We start from the raw sequence: 22610 nt of genomic DNA, 5'->3' as shown, positions 1-22610 counted from the left end.
TTCCCAAATTAGAGTACATACCTGACCTTACTAAATGGCGTTAAAAGAGTTCCTTGGGACTGCAATATTCTTTCCCAAATTAGAGTACATACCTGAAAATATTTTGGTAGGAGAAACCTCTTTGGAGGATTTACAATTAATGGAAAAAAACATGAAGTAAAGAGGATTGAGATCATGAGTGAATTCATACAAAAAAGGTCTCATCATTTTTATTTATTTTTACTTTCTTGTAAATTTATTTTAGGTTCGGGGGTTCATGTGCAGGTTTGTTACATGCGTAAATTGCACGTTGCTGAGGTTTGGAGTATGAATGATCCCATTACCCAGGTAGTTAGCATAGTATCCAATCGGTGCTGTTCAACCCCTTTATCTCTCCCCCTCCTCCCAATAGTCTCCAGTGTCTATTGCTGCCATCATTGTGTCCATGCATACTCAATGTTTAGCTCCCAATTACAAGTGAGAACATTCAATATTTGGTTTTTCTGTTCCTATGTTAATATACTTAGGTTAATGGCCTCCAGCTGCATCCATGTTGCTGCAAAGGATGTGATTTCATTCGTTTTTATGGTTGCATAGTATTCCATGGTGTATACGTGCCACATTTTCCTTATCCAGTTCAACACTGATGGGCACCTAGGTTGATTCCATGTATTTGCTATTGTGAATAGCACTATGATGAACATGTGAGTGCATATGCCATTTTGGTAATATGATTTATTTTCTTTTTTGATATATAAACATATAAATACTGTGCAACCATCATAGTATTTCCAAAACAGTATATAAACAGTAATGGAATTGCTGAGTCAAATGGTAGTTCTGTTGTTAAATGCTTACTAAAATAAGATAATGGTGAGGTACCTTAAGTACAAATATTTTCAATATTCTTTTAAATACTTTGATATAGAAACATTCTCTTGATAGATATGCTTCAGAATTTGTCTCCAAATTTTAAGAAGATTTTGTAACTGTGTTTTGCTGTGTTACACATTAAAGTATACTCCTCTCTTTGCCAGTCTCCCCTTCAGGCCCACTCTGTTTGTCCTTTTTCTAAATGTCCAGTGACTTCCTAATTTTATGGTCCACCATGATTGGTTCTTGTTTCCCTGGTCTATCTTAGTTTGAAGTGTCTTGATTTCCTCCTGCCTAGTGGGTGCTGGTCTCAAGTCCAAACCGATCAACACAACAGTGCAAAAGCATGCTTTCTACTTGGCCATCCTTATTCTTCTTTTCCCCTTCTCAATCCTTACATTCAAATACTTCCAAATAGAGTGACACACAAACATCTGAACCATCCCTCAGAGTTACAGAGTATCAAACTGACATCTGCTAGAATTCTGAGTAACTGTGATGTGTGTTTAGGGAGAAAATACTGCAATGTCTTACATGGCAGATGCTAAAGTTAGTATGCATAAAATTTTGTTTGTCATTTTGTTTTGCAGTTCAAGTCCTGGGAAATAATTTATTTACTCTGTGATGTATGCAACAAATATGAGAATATATTGGAGGAGGGATTTTCAAATAATTAGAACAAAAATTCGTGTATTTCTTTCAACAGATCTTATTTCAAAAAGATCGCTTCCTCCTACATTAGAATGTGAATGTATAATTTAAGGAGTGACTTTTAACAACAAATCTGCAGGATGTATTTCAACTCTATGTTATGAGTGAACTACAACTCTATGTTATAAGTAGTGGTACCTCGTGTTCTCCTTCTAGTTCCAAGTCCTTGCCTTTGACTTTTCGTTTTTTCTCTCTATGCTTATCTGAATCTGCATTTGACTGAAACGCTATTATCAAACAGCCTAAGTGCTTCTGGAGTTTACAATTGGCTGTTCCCAACACAGGGATAGTTGCTACATTGTAGAAACTTTAGTGAAACGATTTTCTGCAATAATTCATCAGCAGAAAGGCTACCAGTCTTACAAAGGCAGGGAACTTGCTTTGTGCATGGGAGCCCAGTCTTAAAGTTCATTACTAAAAAACATTGCTAAAAGTTTCATGGCCTCTATTTTACTGTCATGCCCTGTGGTGAGAGGATGCCTAAGCTTTTCCAAGAAGCTGGTCAAATTATTCTTATAGTGTGACTCCCAGAAGACCCTGCATTCGTCTCTCATGTGGAGGAGGTTGTAGATCTGGGGGCACGGATGCTCCAAAGTGGGGTTTGATGGTGAGCATAAAATAGGCTGAGGCTATCTTTTACTGCAACTGAGCACAACCTCTGAGTTTCACAGTCCTTTATTCCTGACTTTAACTCTACATCTGGCTCTTTATATAAAATGATTTATAATGGAAAGGTGTCATTTCATATCTGTGGCTTTAAGAAACTCAAATTGGCATGATTGCTAGGCTTTTTATCTTTTGGATCAGCATTTTCACCTTTACAACTGAAATAAAAGAAAGACAAATGAATAGGATTAAAAAGCTGCACATTTAGTATCATCTGGAGTCCAACTACTTATAACTTCCAGGTACATGTAGGTAAGGGCATTTTCAGGTATATCTCTAACATGAATATGTTAGAATGAATAACAGAAGCTGGCGGCAAAAAAATACAGTCTACTGATGTCTTAAAACTAACAATATCAGCATAATGTAGGAAACTGAAGACAGGCATTTGCAGATCATACATAAAGATATGGAAGTGTTTAAAGAAATGAAAGAGAGAGAGAAAAAAAAACTCATCTGATTACTTGGGAGCTTAAAAGAACCCCTCCCCTCCCCTCCCCTCTCCTTTCCTCCCTTCCTTCCTTGTCTTTTTTTTTTTTTTTTTTTTTTTTTTTTTTTTTTTTTTTTTTTTTTGACGGGGTTTTGCTCTGTTGTCCAGGCTAGAGTGCAATGGTGTGATCTTGGCTCACTGCAACCTCTGCATCCCGGGCTCAAATGATTCTCCTGCCTCAGCCTCCCAAGTAGCTGGGACTACAGGCATATGCCACCACGCCTGGCTAAATTATATATATATATATATATAAATTTTTTTTTGTACATTTGGGGTCTTGTCATATCACCCAGTCTCGTCTCAAACTCCTGGACTCAAGTGATCTGCCCACCTTGGCCTCTCAAGCTGTTGGGATTACAGGCTTGAGCCACTGCACCTGGCCACAAGAACATTTTCAAAAGAATGTTGAGGTCATTTCAAAAAGGATGATACAAACCTAAGATTTATTTGTAGTCAATGTAAATAGCTGCTCATACACACCCACACACAAACAAAACCTACTTAGTTAATGTGCTGTGTGTCCAGCTTCTATGTAGCCTGACACATTTTAGCACATTTACTAAGTTGTGTTTCTATATTTAGGAACACTAGATATAAACAGTCGAAGAGTGATAGAGCTTAGACTGTGAAACGGCCAGCGCCTACAGAATCAGTGCTGCCGAAATGCCATGCTTTGAAATTCCATTCTGGATACCCAAGAGAGATACATTCAATATTCAATAAAATCGAAGAATTTGAAAATGGAAAATCTCTCAGATGTTCTGAGAGAAAGCAAATCCTGAGGCAGAGTCATGGGATTTGGATATAAGTCTATAGCTACATAATAAAGAAATAAGTGCAAAATAAAACCTGGGCAGGAGGTTTTAGCTGAAAACCTAATTCACCTCACAACATATTGTGGTAAAACACTTGCTTTAAGCTGATCAGAAGTTATGCTCTGTTTTGCACTATGAAATTTGGTAGTCAGTAGTCACATGAGGTTATTTAAATTTAAACTAATATAAATTAAATGAAATTAAAAATTCAGTTCCTCAACTGCACTAGCCACATTAAGTTACTCAATAGCCACACGTGGCTAGTGGTTACCATACTGGAAAGTGAAGATAGTGAACATTCTTGTCAATGCATAAAGATCTATTGGACGGTACTGCTCTATATCCTTAAAATATTTAATGCAGCTTCTAGAAATTTCTAAATTCTCATAAAGGAATAGTGTAGTTCACACAGTGGGAGGATTTGGCTCTTCAGATGAACGGTAGAGACTGGATTGAGAAAATCAATGAATGTGGCAATAGAGAAGGGGTCCTGGTCAGGGACTCACTCCAAAGATGTGCGAGGCAGGCAAGGGAAGGAGCCCAGCTTCAAGTCCAAAGTCTGTTCTGAACAGAAAATGTCCCTGTGGAAACGTTTTTCATTTTCTTGGGAAAATTAAAAGGCACTAGAATTCTTTGGCAGACACAACCTAAAAGCAAATGATGTGAGATAGCAGAATTCTAAGATAGGAAGGTAAAGTCTCACTTGACTACCAAATAAAATTAGAACTATAGGTACAGTTTGACTCAAATTCTACACTTCGGTCAAGGGTAACAAGAAATGAGAGCCAAATGAAAAAAATTCCGTTTGTATTCATCTTTATAAATATAACGATGTACTTTGTCCCATGTGGAGGCAAAGGCATGGAACCTGGTGTAATCCCTAAGTAGCCTCCAAGGTAGGCTGATTCAATTCATAAAAAATGTTCATCATCCAAACAGACACCTAAAGTGGCAGACAGGGTCAGACAAAGCATGGGGCAGCTCTGGCTTCTCTAACAGAGACATTTTACTTGTTTTGGTATCGGAAAATATATATATAGCTGCTTATCTCATATTTTACGGAGATAAAGTTACCCTGTAACTGTTTTTTTTTTTTTTTTTTTTTTTCCCTCAGAGCATGCTGCCCTCTACAGGCCACATGGATATACATATATGTGAAGATGCATAAACAGGGTTCAGTTATATCCAAACAGGATCATTAGCAAAGGTAAGACAAAAAAGAAGGGAGGAGGTTGGTTATACTTGTGTGTCTAAAAGGCTTTAGAATCAAGATGAGAAGCAATCAACATTTATAAGCCTCTAATAAACTTCACCTCTTCAGCTGACAGATACATAAGAAATTATAAATAGTACTATAGTCCTATCATGCCATTTTCCCTGAGAAACTTAAAAGTAGGTCGACAGTCACTTTTCCTTTGTTTTAACTAGGGAGGAGACGCTGGAGAAGAAAGAGAAGTAAGAATGGTTGATGTGGTTTGATGCTTTTTCCTAACATCTCCAAAGTACATCAGTTTTTATCTAAAACTTAATATATTAAAACTCAGCCCTAAATTAGGAAATAAAAGCCAATGCATTTAGAGAAGTACACACGATTTTATCCCTAAGAGTTTAATCTTTTAAACCCTGGCTTTAGTGAAGTAGTTAAAATCTGGCCTAAGAAATGAGAACTACCCTTCATCTTTACTGCAAATCAATTCTTTTGCAATAGTTGTGCCATAAACACACACTCACACACACATACATGCGCACTCACAGCTGGTATGTTTATTGGTTTAGTCACTAAAGGATTTAGCTGGACAAACATCACAAAGATGATGGCTGATTTAATTGAATTTATGATCAAATGTTTTCTATTGCAGGAAGAGTGGGAAATCACTTATGGGGAGATTTGAATAATTTAAGGGAAGTTCTCTATTTGGCATTATGTTTGTATATCAAGTCTTGAGGGATTAAATACAGCTGAGGACTAGCAGAGAATTCACATAGAGATACACAAAGATATGCTGTATAACAACGTAATGAGGGCCAGAATATTGATCCCTTTGTGTTAATATTTCTATTCATTTATCTCATTTATAGTCTGAGTAATAATAACCACACACACATATATATATAAACTCTATGAGACTTCCACTGTAAACCAATACTAGATTTTTCTGAAATCCCAAAGATGTTGAAATGATTTTAAAATATTCTTTCAGAGAAGACAGAAAAATAATTGTGTTGGGAGTTGTATATGTGTGTGTTTAAGGCTTTTCAAAGGGCATTTTTGTTGTTGTTAAAGACATAATGAAATCTATTGTTAAAGTCAATGTCACTGCCATGATGGAAATAACCGTTTAACATGGGATCTGTGCCTTAGGGTATGGACGTGGCTCAGTGTCTAAAAGAAAAAGGCCAGTTACCTTTGGAATCCCCTTCCCATTTTCCTCACCGTAACAGATGTGGCATGGCCATGCTCCCAGACTTTATTCATTGTGTTTTGAGAGATAATTCATCTACTCTCCCCCTCTAAATGCTGTAAACAGCAAGGACAATTACTTTTAGTCTCACCAGTGAAATCACTGGGCCAAGTGGATGCCCAGACCCTACACTCCTGGCTTAGGGTTGTCCATCAGTTTGTGTACAGGTTATATCACGAGAAAAGGTCTAACAGACATTTGAACCTGGTAACAGTGATCTGTCTATGGGTTTCTTTCAATCTAATTAGGAAAACTGTCTAACAAAATGTGTTTTGAGACTAAGGATAAATCACAGTATTGCATTAATTATGTACAATGCTATTTGTTAACACACCACTCTTAGGAAGAAACTGTTGAGGAAGGGGAAATCTTGTCTTTACACAACAAGTATTTTAAAACAAAAGTTTTGGTGACCAAGATGTTCAGCATGTGCCCCTAAGAAGGTAGAAATAATATTCCAGAAGATGTCTGGGGACTCTATGTAGGAGTGGTATCCATGTTGAAGGGTAATTGCTTATTTGGAGCTGAATGAAACACTCTCACTGGGAGGTACGACAGGGAGCACTGAAAAAGAGAAGGGAGGTAAACTAATATTTGCCAAAGGACTGTGTTTAGTAAGGTACCCAGTAATTTATACTCTTACCTTACTTAAAGATTAAACAATAATCCTGCCAAGAGGTTATACAAATTGAAAAGCTGAGGCTCAGAGAGGTTAGAGAGCTTCCTGAATATTACACATTTTAGTAGTGGAACTAGGGATGAACCTGGTTCTGATGCTACCAAAGATGATGCTGGCTCCAGGCATTTTCTTGTCATTTGTGTCAATAATTAGCTTGTGCAACCTTCCTTCCTCTCTTCTGTTTTTTCCTTTGCTCATGTCAATACTATTTACTGATGGTATATATTCTTAGGTCAGTAAGACCACTATGTACACAACATGTTAGATGCAGGTATTAACAAGAATACTCTAGGAGCTCTATCCTCACCATGAATAGAAATTGAGACCTGGTTTTATAGAGTCTCCCCAAATGATGAGAGGGATATATTGTTTCATGAAAATCAAACAACCAGAGGGTGGAATGGGTAACAGTGGATACTAGGGATGACGTTGTTAAAATCATCTCTTTTTTAGCTAGGGATGGTGGTAGGTACTTTTAGTCCTAGCTACTTGGGAGGCTGAGATGGGAGGATTGCTTGAGCCCTGGAGGTCAAGGCTGTAGTGAGCCATGATCATGCCACTGCAGCCTGGGCAACAAAGTTGCAAAAAACAAAACAAAACAAAAACAAAAACGCTAAAAAACAAATAGTGTCTTTCTCCAGTGACTTCTTATATTCATCTTCATTATGAGGCTGAACATTCACTAAATTTGTAAATATTTTCTTAATCAAATGAAAATGATATCAGTAAGTTTGAGGAAAAGTATCACATATCATGTGTTTCTTTTATATAAGGAGAGGTAAAAATGATTGCATTTCTATTCATGCTTCACTTTCCCAAATGTGGCAGTTTTCAATGTCCTAAAGCTTAAGAATTAAGGTATATATATACCCACAGGGGCCCAGTGAGGAAGACCTGGCTCAGATCTTGATTTGGAAGGCTTATTTAGAAAATGGAACCCCTCTCAACAGCATCTCATATGTGATGAACAGGAAGCTGAGTCTTTACGGTGTTTTCTGAGTAGAGTTAGGGGAGATCAAGGAGATCGGGAACAACAGCAGAGAGGTGAATTCTTAAGGGAGTTCAAAAAGGGTAGAGAGCTGTGTGTCTAACCCCTAACAGTTACCAACAGAAAAGAGAGAGAGAGAACACAAGAAGGAGAAAGGAATAGAGACGCTTGCAACAGGCTGCGCCCCTCAGGAGGGAACAGCGTGGCTTCTGGAGGGGAGGAGGCAGGGAAAGGAATGTCTGCTTGATGTTCTTTGATATTTCCACTATTCCCCCTGCAGATTTATTATGCTTATTGGGTACTCCAGAGCTATTATTCTCAGGGTGTTTACAAATAAAAGAGGGGTGAGAAGCAAATATAAAAAGCAAGATCTCTGGACACTTGAGTGCAAAATGCAATGACTCTTTAGTGTAGCGTTTCCAAAGCAGCAGACATCCACATTTGTATTACACTGACAAGCATTTAAAATAAATGAATATTGCACAAGTTGATGTAGAATTGTGTCACCCAATATGGCAGCCACCAACCACATGTGGTCCTTAACTCTTATTAATTACATTTATTTATTTATTTATTTATTTGTTTATTTATTTATTTTGAGACGGAGTCTCACTCTGTCGCCCGGGCTGGAGTGCAGTGACTGGATCTCAGCTCACTGCAAGCTCCGCCTCCCGGGTTCACGCCATTCTCCTGCCTCAGCCTCCCGAGTAGCTGGGACTACAGGCGCCCGCCACTGCGCCCACCTAGTTTTTCGTATTTTTTAGTAGAGACGGGGTTTCACCGTGTTAGCCAGGATGGTCTCGATCTCCTGACCTCGGGATCCGCCCGTCTCGGCCTCCCAAAGTGCTGGGATTACAGGCTTGAGCCACCACGCCCGGCCATTAATTACATTTAAATGTAATAAAAAATTCAGTTCCTAATTCACAGTAGTCACATTTTAAGTGTCCTGGAACCACAGAGGCCTAACGGCTACTGCATTTGTCAGCACAGACATAGAAATGTCGGGCCAAACTTTTGGTTACCTCAGAGGCCAGCAGCCTTCTTGAGCATAATCTCTTTTGTCTCTGTGCTAGGGATAAAAACCGATTTCTTCCTTATATATAATTCTGAAGACACTGGTTGTGAACCAGGCAACTTGAAGTCAGAAGCCTATGCCTGTTACCTGATGGGTCAGAGACCAGGCAAAACAGACTGTGTCTGACCCGGCTAGGACTAGGTTTGCTCCTCCTCTGTGCTCTGCTTTACTCCATGACTCGGGATTGAATGGGAAACTCTAGTACCCACTTGTGATAAGCAAAATGGCTCCCAAAGATGTCCACCTGTTAACCCCTGAAGCTGGTGAACAGGTAACTTTTCACAGCAAAAGGGACTGTGCAGAGAGAGTAACCTGGATTAACCAGGTGGGCCCAATCTAATTACACGAACCTTTGGAAGCAGAGAACTTTCTCCTGCTGGAGGCAGAGGAGATGGGGCAGAGAGGAAGTCAGAGAGATCAGAAGCTTGTTTGATGGAGAAGGTGGCTATGTGATGAGGCATGCAGGAGGCATTGAATGGGTGGAGACAGTAAGCAAGGAAGTGAGACCTCAGCCCTACCCCACAAGGAACTGAATTCTGCCAACAACCTGCGTGAGCATGGGAGTAAATTCTCCCCGAGAGCCTCCAGGTAAGATTCTCCCCGAGAGCCTCCAGATAAGAGCCCAAGTTGGTCAACGTCTTGATTTTGGCCTTGTGAGACCCAGAGAAAAGAAACCAGCTCAGCTCATCCAGACTTCTGCCTGCCAGAACTGTAAGGTAATGTTTGTAGTATTCTATACCAATACATGTGTGGTAATTTGTTATGGCAGTCACAGAATACAAACACCCACTGTATATTTGGGAGAAGCAGAGGAACTCCTACAGTTTATGCTTCTAGAATCTGTTTGGAGAAGAGTTCAAGAAAGCCTAATTCCATCTCCTCCTTTCAGGGAAATGAGCAGCCCAGCTGCCTCTAGAAGCTCTGTGCCACTTCAGAAGTAGGGTTGGGTTTTATTCCTTAACGAGCTGGATGGCAGGAGGAAGGTATTAGCCGCACCATAAGCACGTACTTTTTGGATGAGGAGTCCAACACATAATCTGAAAGGATGAAAAGCAATGGCTGTTGCCAACTCCCAAGCCTGGCACATACTGCCAATTAGTAAGAGAGAAAATGGGTATTTTCTGTCTATCAGAAGGGGAACAAAAAACGCGTGTCCAACAGATAACAAACAGCATGGGGCCTGCCCTTGGCCATCACCAGGGGTTATTAATGACACTGAATTCTTTGCTACAAACAAAAAGAGACATGGATAAGAAATCTGGCACTGATACAAAATGATAGGGGTTAACCTCCTGGGGGCAGTGGGAGCTGTGTGGAAGAGGTGACAAACCTCACTGGTAGGGTGCAAGTGGGTAGCAGACAGGCCTGTCATCTCTGGCACTTAGACTGTCACAAAGCCAGCCTTTTTCCCATGGTGCACTACCCAGCAGTGGGCAGGAGAGGCCCAAGTTGGTGGTGCGGGCAGTCAGCCAGCTGCAAACACTGTTTTCCCCAGGACAGAGAAGTCATGTTTTTGTTCTGTCTCAGCTCTCATGGCTGCATGAAATCTAGATTGGAATAGCATCAGGTCCCAGAAGAGACATCTCCACTCATGGCTGCAGTGAGAACAAAATAAAATTGATATTGATAAGCTCCCATGAATATGGGGTTTTAAAATTGATAATATTCCCTTCATAAGATTCACTGGAGTACATACATTCCTAGTTGTTATTTTCAATTGTGCTGATCATTTGACCTCATGAGCCTGTTTTTAATTTTAGGCTATAAAATGAAGATGATAATATCTGCCCTGACTACCTCAAAAGACTGCCATAAGCTATGTGGGGATGTGAAAATATACATTGCAAAAGGCTGTCTAACTGTTAGTTCCACCACAACTATAACTGTGGAGATGAGTTGCATGTCAGACCTTTGACTATGTCTGTTTCATATGCTTTCACATTTATACTGTTGCCACTGCTAGTGATCAGAGCTAGGCCTTTGGCAAATTTACCATCTTCCACTCAGATAGTTTTCTCTTTGTCCTCCTGGCACCTGCTTGCAACCTGAATCTTTGGACAGATCTTTATTGTCTTTTCCAAGGCTCTCTAGGACTCCCACCAGGGCCTGGGAAGCATTTCCCATTTTAGGTCCTCCTCTTTTTCCTTTCAAGAATCCTATCTGCAATTTCCTAGAAGAGCTGCTCTCTGTTAGATGGCAAAGGGTTTAAGGGGTCTTGATAAACATCATATCTATGTAATGCTTTCAGTAACTGAACTAATGATTTATTCTCATGAAAGCAAATGTCTCCATAGCAAATTGCTATGAACTGCAACTTCCAAGCAAGCAGGTGAGCCTTTGGGGCCTTGAAACAATACTATGTATGGCTGTGAAGAGTCAGGACAAGAGACCTGCTTGGATTGGACTGTCTGCATATTGAAAACAGTACATTTTAAAGGGTATGGCATGTGGTGAAGAACTACACCTCATGCAGTGTTCTAATGCTGAACTCAAATCCATAGAGCTGGGCAGTGGACAGCTGCAGCTCATCCTTTGAGTTAAAAGACTGGAATTCCAAAATGTCTGCTTTAGTGTCTGCTTTAGAGCTTATCAGCCCAATAAACCCATCCCCAAAACAGTGAATTAGTGATGTATAGAATAATTTCTTTGAAAATATTACGAGAAGAAGTCTCCAGGCACTAAATAAATTAAAATTATTACTTTGAAGTAAATAGAGTTATAACAAAAATGATCAACAATGAAAAAAATGTGAAAGTGAGGGAAGATGATTTCAGATCTCACTCAACTCAACTGCTCCTCCTAGTGCAATAACAGTGTTCTTACCTTCCTCTCACATTTCTAAATAGGGAAAGACATATAAAACTGTAGCTTACTTTGCAATGTATTATTATGTTAGAAAATTTTAGATCAGCTTAGAACATTAGAGAGAATGGAAAACAGGGTCTTTCAGTTTCGTGCGAAGTCTCTGACTTAAATCTTAATGGGACATATCATCTATAATGACAAGAAAAATACAATAGAGCACCACCAACATAAATAGAGTGAAAGTTATGTTATTCCTCTGAATATTATTTTAAATACATTATGTTTTATGCATATGTAACTCAACTATCTAGCAAGTCACCTTTAAAATATGTCTTCGAAGTTAAACATCAAATCAGATAAAATACTCAAGGAAAGTTCAAGAACACAAAGTTAGGAAACATTTCTAAATCTTTTAAATTCGGGTTTGTGACTCCACTGGAACATTCAATTGTAGCAGGTAAGATTTTCTTCTCTATTTTGTGTTCCCAGAAAGGTAGCTTTGTTTAAATGTCTCTGTATTTACTACACAATTTAAAATATCAATTCTTACAAATTCTTAGGAAAAATCCAGTTTTACTTAACTAACAGAGGATTATAAGCAGAACCACAGCATGCGTGGGAACAAGCAGGAAAAGGTTAACCTGTGCCTACTCAAGTCTGTAGATGTGCTTCTTGTTACCAGCCACAAGTGGCCTTTTCCAGATCTGTCTTCTGTGACTTAGTGGTTTTTCCTTAGTTCTCCTTTTGATACTTTCAAACCTCTGAAATCGTTCAGCTGTTTAAAAGTTCCAAAACAAGCAAATGTGTTCCTGGAATCTTCCCCTTAACTTTGCTGGAGAGGATATACTAAGGCTTCTTCTCCAGCCAAAATAATAAAAGATCTTTTAAGTGGCTAAAATTCTTGGTTGATTGCACATACACGCCAATGTCAGACAACTATAAATAGAGAGATTTGGAAGAGAAATAGGGAGAATATAACTGCAACAAAATAAAATGGAATGTCTTGAAGGTAATCAGAAAACAGTACATGTTTTTACAAAACTAAGATTTGTCTCCCTTTAATCCACAATCCCCTTTATGGAGGAAGAGCCCACATGGATTATGTACTTCCAGTACGAGGGAATAAAAGGACTTTTTTCTTTATTAATATACATTTATTATTCTCAATCACATAATTAAGATTTCTTCTTTCTATTAATCTTTTGAATTTGGATATCTGTTGGATCTTATGATATTTTCCCCCATCACTGCTTTGTTTTCACAGAACAATAAAAGAATCTTTCAAAGCATGAAATTATGTCCGTGGTTGCTGATACAAATGAATTCAGCAGGGAATTGGCTATGTGTTACCTAGAGTTGGCCCCCAAATAAACTGGATCTTTTGTTATAGCTATTCAAATAAACCTAAGGATTCATTTCTCAAGAAATTTCTACTCTCTTAGGCAGGTTAATATATCCACTAGCTTTAATACCTAGGTTAATATATATTTTTAAAAGCATTGTTACTTAATTTTGAACAGTGACCTACTTCTTTATATTAACCCACCTATCTTATATTAACCCATCTAAACTGAATTCAAATTAGTTCTTGCAAATTAGTTCAATTTATTTTAAACCTATTACCATCATACAAGAGAATTTAACAGTTGCTTCAGTTTAGTAATTGTGCTATAGACAAGCAAATTAGTTGGCAATGGAGAAAACCATCACTCATGTAATAGTCTTTTAATGTAGTTCTTTCGAATTCTGATCTCACTCCTTAAGTGAAAGATGCTGAAATGTTGATGAAGTTGCAAGGACCATTTGGAGGAAAAATCAATAATATAATTAACATCTCTGCATCTTAGTTCTCTTTAAATTGCATTGGTCTGAATTGGCTAGAGGCTACGGCTTGGCTCTAAAGATTCAGCACTTAATATTGGAATACCAGAAAGTAGCATTTTAATATTTTTAGTAATGATTTTGTTACTTAGTGTCTCTGAAATAAACCCTTAAGGCAAGACTTACAAGGACTTAAAAATAGCAAGGTTCTAAACAAGCCATGTTCATAATTTTAAAATCTTACCTCAAGCTCAGCTTTTATCATTTTCCTTAAAATATTTAAAAAGTAATCTAATGGTGAGACTCAGTTTATTAAATGCCTTTGAATTAATTCTAATGATAAATTCTGCAATTCTAATTACCTGTTCTCCAGAAATGCTGCTATGCTACGTCTGATAGTTTCAAATTTTCCTGTTACTTTAAATATAGGTTTACAGATTCAACGGCTTTATCAAGAATTGTTTCATAAAGTGGTTATCTGGTTGGAAGGAATGATGTCGTATTCCTATGAGACAGGAATGTGTTTGATCATTTAATTAAGGTAGGAACTGTATACTGTATATATTACTTGGCGTATAAAAGCACGTAATTAAAATATGTTAGACCAGTGATCAGGAAATGGGGAGGCAGAGAAGAGGAGTATGCACAGAAAGCTCCCAGGAAAGGGAATGCTTCCCAGGGGAGCCTTGAGAGTAAGAACTGGCTCTTCAAATGGCACATGCAAAGACCATGTTAGACAAAAATGATTATACCTATGTGTTCTTTGAGTTACAAATTTAATAAAAATAAATGGCCAAATCCCTAAACTACTGCAGAATTTAATGTATTCATTTCATGAGTTCCTTGCCATTAGCTGTCCACTGTATCCACTGAGAGCACGGATTAGCAGCATTTTAATATGAAAAAGTTTTTCTTATCCAAACTTTTTTGGGAGTATCCAAAATTAAACATGTGATAACAGTGAAAAATGTGAGTATAACACTAAATTCCAAGTAGACAAAATTGTGTGACAAATTGCAGTTTATTTAATCAAACCAGTTCCAGTTGTCTTTTCTCCAGCATAATCCTTGAAATGTGACACCCACAAGTAAACGGGAATGACTAAATTACTGTTTCCAACTTCCAATGATTTTCTAACACATTGGCTTGCAATAAGTGTCTCCTGAATAACTACAAAATCCAGATCTTCAGATTTTATGAAATTTCAAAAACCATAAATAAAACTAACTAAGGTCAGATGAGAGAACAGACATGAAATAAATGGAGAACACATACTTCAAGGCATAAATGCATTTAGCTTCCCAATAAGGCTTAAGGGAAAAATAGGCAAAGCGAAAAAATCTGAAAGATCAACTTTAGCTCAAAAGTTGTCACCAACATCATTTATATTAGAAAGTCAGTCACTATATTGTATTTTCTAAATGCTTTTTTGCTAATACAAAAATATTTCTTGGAATTTAGCTGCAAGAAGACTGACCACAAGGAATTTTAGGATTTATAGTTCTGAAGCAATGCCATATCTCTCTAGGAACTCAAATTCATACAGTGTTGGCTCAGGCTGAACACGGTAGCTAGCACACAGTTAAGGTTTAACAGCAATTTAATGGTTAAATGAATGAATAAATACGCAGCAGGATGAATGAACAATGTCATGAAAAACATATAAGAAGAGTTGTAAATATTAAAAGAGAAAGAAAGAGAACGAGCACAATCTGTATAAAGACTTACTTATTCCACGCTTGTCTAAGGTTTTTAGAGCTGTACAGGGTAAAGCGTTCTGAAATAAAAGAGAAAAATGATAAACAATCTTTGTATCAAATGTATATATTACAAGCATGTTGAAAAAACTTCAACTTCAAAAAAAGACAGTGGGCTATTCAGTCAGTTAGGCCAGCATAGTAAGGTCTTCACTTTTATACTGGGCAGCTGTAAAGAGTAAAACAGGAAGATTACAACATATTAAACGGTGAAGCATTGTTTTCTTTTGTCTAAGATGGTTTATTTCATAATTTGGTTTCATAGTAACTATTTCTTAGAATAACTAAGTTTTAATTGAGTTGAAAAAAGAAATGCAAATTCCAAACCTCCAACCTGTAAGTAGATTTATAGAAGTGTATCAATACATTTTGTTAAGTGAGGCTTGCTGTTTTTTTCCTATGATGATTTCTCTGACCAAATATGATAATGTTGGGTCTCCTTTCCTATACTGTATGGTATTTATACATGCTCAAAGTCAAACTACCAGAGTCCTATACTGTATATTTACATTTATCTGTGAACAATCTTTAGATTTGTTTTAGTTTAAAAAGGAACATGTTTGTTTTACCAAGTTAAACAATAAAGTGATAGAGAATAGATATTATAATCTCTTCAGAATCTCATTCTTTCACTTCTGATGATATGGCAATTGTTAATGATTTGATATGTCCCTTTTCAATATTTTTTGTTTATGAAATACACCCATCCTTATGTGCAAACATATATACCACTGATTTTTTTGAATGGATTTTACAATAAACATTACCCTTGAAACTTTTTTGGCACTTAACAATATATACTAGATAGTCCTTCAAATCAAGAAATATATGTAACAATTTTTTTTTTTTTGAGACAGAGTCTTGCTCTGTTGCCCAGGCTGTAGTGCAACGGCCCAGCCTTGGCTCACTGGGTTCAAGCGATTCTCCTGCCTCAGCCTCATGCCAAGTAGCTAGAATTACAGGCATGCGCCAACATACCCAGCTAATGTTTGTATTTTCAGTAGAGACAGGGTGTCATCATGCTGGTCAGGCTGGTCTCGAATTCCTGACCTCAGGTGATCCACCTGCCTTGGCCTCCCAAAGTGCTGGGATTACACGAGTGAGCCACTGCGCCCAGCCTGTAACGATTGTTTTAAAATTGTATAACGTTTCATAGAAGTACCATAATTTATCTGACTGTTCTCCCATTGACGAACCTTTAAGTAGTTTCCAATTTCTTTTCCCTTACAAACAATACTTAAGCAAATATCCTTGCACATGTCCCTCTACATACAGATGCTTTCATTTCTGTTGGATGGATTCCCCAATATAGAATTGCTTGGCAAATGGTATGCATATTTTACAATTTAACAAATGCCAACAGAGTACTTTTCATTTCCCACCAGTGATGAAAAAGAATGTCACTTTCTTCGTATGTCTTCTAGCATTGGTTGTTACCAGTTGTTTACATGTTGCCAAAGCTACACTTGATAAAACATTCTTGGGCTTCTTTTCATATGCTTTCTGGCCATTTACATTTCTTCTACTGTTTCAAATTTCACTTTTCATAGCTGGTACTAGTTTTAATATTGGATTCTTGGTTTTTTATCAATCAGTTTATAGAAATATTTTTGTATGTGATCAAGTTGACCCGTGTGTGTGTGCATATGTGTGTATAAAAGTGAAATATGTATGCACTTTTTTCCACATAGAAATTTAAATTTTTATTTAGTAAAATATTCTTATTCTTTTTTATTTTACTTTATGTTCCAGGATACATGTGCAGGACATGCAGGTTTGTTAATGTAGGTATACTTGTGCCGCGGTGGTTTGCTGCACCTATCTGCCCGTCATCTAGGTTTTAAGCCCTGCATGCATTAGCTATTTGTCCTGATGCTCTCCCTCCCCTCACCCCCTGACTCCCCAACGGGCCCCTGTGTGTGATATTTCCCTTGCTGTGTCCACGTGTTCACATTGTTAAATTCCCACTTATGAGTCAGAACATGCTTGGTTTTCTGTTTATGCGTTAGTTTGCTAAGGATGATGGCTTCCAGCTTCATCCACGTCCCTGCAAAGGACATGATCTCATTCCTTTTTATGGTTACATAGTATTCCATGGTTAATATGTACCACATTTTCTTTATCTGGTCTATCATTGATGGGCATTTGGATTGGTTCCATGTCTTTGCTACTGTAAATAGTGCTGCAATAAACATACATGTGCATGTGTCTTTATAGTAGAATTATTTATATTCCTTTGGGTATATATGCAGTAATGGGACTGCTGGGTCAAAGAGTATTTCTGGTTCTAGATCCTTGAGGAATCACCACACTGTCTTCCACAATGATTGAACTAATTCACATTCCCACTAACAGTGTAAAAGCATTCCTATTTCTCCTCAGCCTCACCAGCATCTATTGTTTCCTGACTTTTTAATAATCGCCATTCTGGCTGGCATGAGATGGTCTCACTATGGTTTTGATTTGCAATTCTCTAATGATCAGTGATGTCGAACTTTTTTTCACATGTCTGTTGGCTGCATAAATGTCTTCTTTTGAGAAATTTCTGTTCACATCCTTTGCCCACTTTTTGATGGGGTTGTCTTTTCCTTGTAAATCTGTTTAAGTTCCTTATAGATTCTGGGTATTAGACCTTTGTCAGATGGGTAGATTGCAAAAATGTTCTACCATTCTGTTGCCTGTTTATTCTGTTCACTCTGTTCATTCTTTTGCTGTGCAGAAGCTCTTTAGTTTAATTAGATCCCATTTGTCAATTTTAGCTTTAGTTGCAATTGCTTTTGGCATTTTTGTCATGAAATCTTTGCCCATGCCTAAGTCCTGAATGGTATTACTTGGGATTTTTTTCTAGGGTTTTTATGATTTGGGGCTTTATATTGAGTTCTTTAACTCATTTTGAGTTAATTTTTGTATAAGGTGTAAGGAAGGGGTCCAGTTTCAGTTTTCTGCATATGGCTAGCCAGTTTTCCCAGCACCATGTATTAAACAGGGAATCCTTTCCCCATAGTTTGTTTTTGTCAGACTTGTCGAAGATCAGATGGTTATAGACGTGTGACATTGTTTCTGAGGTCTCTGTTCCATTCCATTGGTCTATATGTCTGTTTGGTGCCAGTACCATGCCTTTTTTTTCCTTTTCTTTTTTTTTTTTTTTTTTTTTTTTTTTTTTTTTGGTTACTATAGCTTTGTAGTATAGTTTGAAGTCAGGTAGCATGATGCCTCCAGCTTTGTTCTTTTTGCTCAGGATTGTCGTGGCTATATGGGTTCTTTTTTGGTTTTACATAAAATTTAAAGTTTTTTTTTTTTCTAATTCTGTGAAGAATGTCAATGATAGCTTGATGGGGATAGCTTTCAATCTATAAATTACTTTGGGGGGGGTATGGCCATTTTCACGATAATGATTCTTCTTATCCATGAGCATGGAATGTTTTTCCATTTGTTTGTGTCCTCTCTTATTTTCTTGAGCGGTGGTTTGTAATTCTCCTTGAAGAGGCCCTTCACATCCCTTGTTAACTGTATTCCTAGGTATTTTATTCTCTTTATGGCAATTGTGAATAACAGTTCATTCATCATTTGGCTCTGTTTGTCTATTGTTGGTACATAGGAATGCTTGTGATTTCTGCACATTGATTTTGTATGCTGAGACTTTGTTGAAGTTCCTTATCAACTTAAAAAGTTTTTGGGCTGATAGGGTTTTCTAAATATAGAATCATGACATCTGCAAACAGAGGCAATTTGACTTCCTCTTTTCCTATCTGAATACCCTTTCTTTCTTCTTTGTCTTGCCGGATTGCCCTGGCCAGAACTTCCAATACTATGTTGAATAGGAGTGTTGACAGAGGGCATCCCGGTCTTGTGACAGTTTTCAAAGGGAATGCTTCCAGCTTTTGTCCATTGAGTATGATATTGGCTATGGGTTTGTCATAAATAGCTCTTACTATTTGGAGGTAGTTCCAGCAATACCTAGTTTATTGAGAGTTTTTAAAAGGAAGGGATGTTGAATTTTATCAAAGGCCTTTTCTGCATCTATTGAGATAATCATGTGGTTTTTGTCATTGGTTCTGTTTATGTGATGGATTACGTTTATTGATTTGCATATGTTGAAGCAGCCTTGCATCCTGGGGATGAAGCTTTTTGATGTGCTGCTGGATTTGGTTTGTCAGTATTTTATTGAGGATTTTTGTATCAAGTTTCATCAAGGATATTGGCCTGAAGTTTTCTTTTTTGTGTGTGTTTCCACCTGGTTTTGGTATCAGGATGATGCTGGCCTCATAAAAAGTGTTAGGGAGGAGTTCCTCCTTTTCGATTGGAATAGTTTCAGAAGGAATAGTACCAGTTCCTTTCTGTATCTCTGGTAGAATTCAGCTGTGAATCCATCTGGTCCTGGGTTTTTTTTGGTTTGTAGCCTATGAATTACTGCCCCAATTTCAGAACTTGTTATTCGTCTATTCAGAGATTCAACTTCCTCCTGGTTTAATCTTGGGAAAGTGTATGTGTTGTGAGTTTATCCATTTCTTCAAGATTTTCTGGTTTATTTGTGTAGAGGTGTTTACAGTATTCTCTGATGGTAGTTTGTATTTCTCTGGGGTCAGTGGTGATATCCCATTTATCATTTGTTATTGTGTCTATTTGATTCTTCTCTCTTTTCTTCTTTATTAATCTAGCCACTGCTCTATTTTGTTAATTTAAAAAAAAAAAAAAAAAACCAGCTCCTGGATTCATTCATGTTTTGAAGGGTTTTTTTGTGTGTGTGTCTCTATCTCCTTCAGTTCTCCTCTGATCTTAGTTTTGTCTTCTGCTAGCTTTTGGATTTGTTTGCTCTTGCTTCTCTAGTTCTTTTAATTGTGATATTTGGGTGTCGATTTGAGCTCTTTCTAGCTTTCTCATGTAAGCATTTAGTGTGATAAGTTTCTCTCTTAACACTTCTTCAGCTGCATCCCAGAGATTCTGGTACATTGTCTCTTTGCTCTCATTGGTTTCAAAGAACTTCTTGATTTCTGCCTTAATTTCATTATTTACCCAGGAGTCATTCAGGGGCAGGCTGTTCAATTTCCATGTAGTTGTGTGGTTTTGAGTGAGTTTCTTAATCCTGAGCTCTAATTTGATTGTACTGTGGTCTGAGAGAATGTTTTGTTATGATTTCAGTTCTTTTGCACTTGCTGAGGAGTGATTTATTTCTAATTATTTGGTTGTTTTCTGAATAATAAGTGCCATGTGGGACTGAAAAGAATGTATAATCTGTGGATTTGGGGTGGAGAGTTCTGTGGCTGTCTATAAGGTCCACTTGATTCAGAGCTGAGTTCAGGTTCTGAATATCCTTATTAATTTTCTGTCTCATTAATCTAATATTGACAGTGGGGTGTTAAAGTCTCCCACTATCATTTTGTGGGAGTCTAAAACTCTTTGTAGGTCTCTAAGAACTTGTTTTATGAATCTAGGCGCCCCTGTATTGGGTACACAAATATTTCAGATAGTTAGTTGTTCTTTTTCAATTGTACCATTTATCATTATGTAATGCCCTTGTCTTTTTTTTATCTCTGTTGGTTTAAAGTCTGTTTTGTCAAGAGACTAGGACTGCAACCACTGTCTTTTTTTTTTTTTTTTTTTCTTTCCATTTGCTTGGTAAATTTTGCTCCCTTTATTTTGGCCCTATATGTGTCTTTGCACATGAGATGGGTCTCCTGAATACAGCACACCGATGGGTTTACCAGTGTGTCTTTTAATTGGGGCATGAAGCCCATTTACATTTAAGGTTAATATTGTTACATGTGAATTTGATCCTGTCATCATGATGCTATCTGTTTATTTTGCACACTAGTTGATGCAGTTTCTTCACAATGTCATTGGTCTTTATATTTTGGTGTGTTTTTCGCAGTGGCTAGTACCAGTTTTTCCATTCCATATTTAGTGCTTCCTTCAGCAGCTCTTGCAAGGCAGGCCTGGTGGTGACAAAATCCCTCAGCATTTGGTTGTCTGAAAATGATTTTATTTCTCCTTCATTTATGAAGCTTAGTTTGGCTGGATATGAAATTCTGGTTGAAAATTATTTTCCTTAAGAACGTTGAATATTGGCCCCCACTCTCTTCTGGCTTGCAGGGTTTCTGCTGAGAGATCAGCTGTTAGTCTGATGGGCTTCCCTTTGTAGGTGACCTGTCCTTTCTCTCTGGCGGCCCTTAACATTTTTTCCTTCATTTTGACCTTGGAGAATCTGTTGATTGTGTGTCTTGGGGTTGGTATCTTTATGGTATTCTCTGTATTTCCTGAATTTGAATGCTGGCCTGTCTTGCTAGGTTGGGGAAGTTCTCCTAGATAATATCCTGAAGTGTGTTTTCCAACTTGGTTCCATTCTCCCTGTCTCTTTCAGGTACTCCAATCAATTGTAGGTTCTGTCTTTTTACTGCTTGATCAATTTGGCTATTGATACTTGTGTATGCTTCACAAAGGTCTCATTCTGTGTTTTTCATCTCCATCAGGTCATTTATGTTCCTGTGTAAACTGGTTATTCTAGTTAGCAGCTCCTGTAAGGTTTTTATCAAGGTTCTTAGCTTCTTTGCATTGAGTTAGTACATGCTCCTTTAGCACAGCAGAGTTTATTATTACCCACCTTCTGAAGCCTACTTCATCCATCTCATCTTCTGTCCAGTTCTGAGCCCTTGCTGGAGAGGCGTTGCAATCATCTGAAGGAGTAGAGGCACTGTGGCCTTTTGGGTTTTCAGCATATTTTTGTTGATTCTTTCTTATCCTCATGAGTTTGTCTAGTGTCAATCTTTGAGGCTGCTGACTCTTGGAGGAGGTTTTTCTGCGAACATTTTTGTTGATGCTGCTGTTGCTTTCTGTTTGTTTATTTTTTCTTTCAATGGTCAGGTCTCTCTTCTGTATGGCTGCTGCCGTTTGCTGGGTATTTACTTCAGGCCCTATTTATCTGTTTCACTCTTGTGCCTGGAGTGAACTTGAGAAGGCTGGAGAACGGCAAAGATGGGTGCCTGCTCCTTTCTCTGGCATCTCTGACCTCAAGGGGCACCAACCTGATGCCAATAGAAACACTTCTATATAGGGTGTCTGACAACCCCTGTTAGAGGGTCTCACCCAGTTGGGTGGCACGGGGAGCAGGACCCATTTAATGAAGCACTTTGGTTGTCCCTTGGTGGAGGGGGTGTGCCGAGCTGGAGGGAAACCCACTCATCTGGGCTGCTTGGATTCCTCAGAACTAGCAGGAGGAAAGACTAAGTCTGCTGGTCTGTAGAGACTATGGCCACCCCTCCTCCTAGGTCTGAGGCCCAGAGAGATCAGAGTTCTGCCCCTGAGCCCCTGGCTGGAGTTGTTGGAGTTCCTGCAGGGATGCCCAATTCCCGTGAGAAAAGATGAGTCAGGGTCAGGTCTGAAGAGGTACTCTGGCCACAGTCTGTCACAACTGGTGTGTTGGGCTGTGGGGAATCCCTCTTGGGACCAAGCCATCCAGCTTCCCTGGCTTCAGCAGGGGAAGAACACAGCCTCT

The 22610-nt window shown here is 38.1% G+C and overlaps 1 protein-coding gene across 4 annotated transcripts in view; it reads right to left on the bottom strand.

Moving 5' to 3' along the window:
- CDK14 (cyclin dependent kinase 14) overlaps positions 1 to 22610 on the bottom strand; it is a 606959-nt gene that overhangs the window by 120447 nt on the left and 463902 nt on the right. For all 4 annotated transcript variants that reach the window (XM_017895344.1, XM_017895345.1, XM_017895347.1 and 1 more), the window contains one exon: positions 15093 to 15141. In XM_017895344.1, coding sequence (XP_017750833.1) covers positions 15093 to 15141 — 49 coding nt within the window. The remainder of the gene's footprint in view (positions 1 to 15092; positions 15142 to 22610) is intronic.

The sequence above is a fragment of the Rhinopithecus bieti genome, unplaced genomic scaffold (assembly GCF_001698545.2).
Source record: "Rhinopithecus bieti isolate Rb0 unplaced genomic scaffold, ASM169854v2 scaffold_26425, whole genome shotgun sequence".
NCBI lineage: Eukaryota > Metazoa > Chordata > Mammalia > Primates > Cercopithecidae > Rhinopithecus > Rhinopithecus bieti.
Note: the sequence above shows the minus strand (reverse complement) of the source record. Positions and strands in the feature narration are given on the sequence as shown.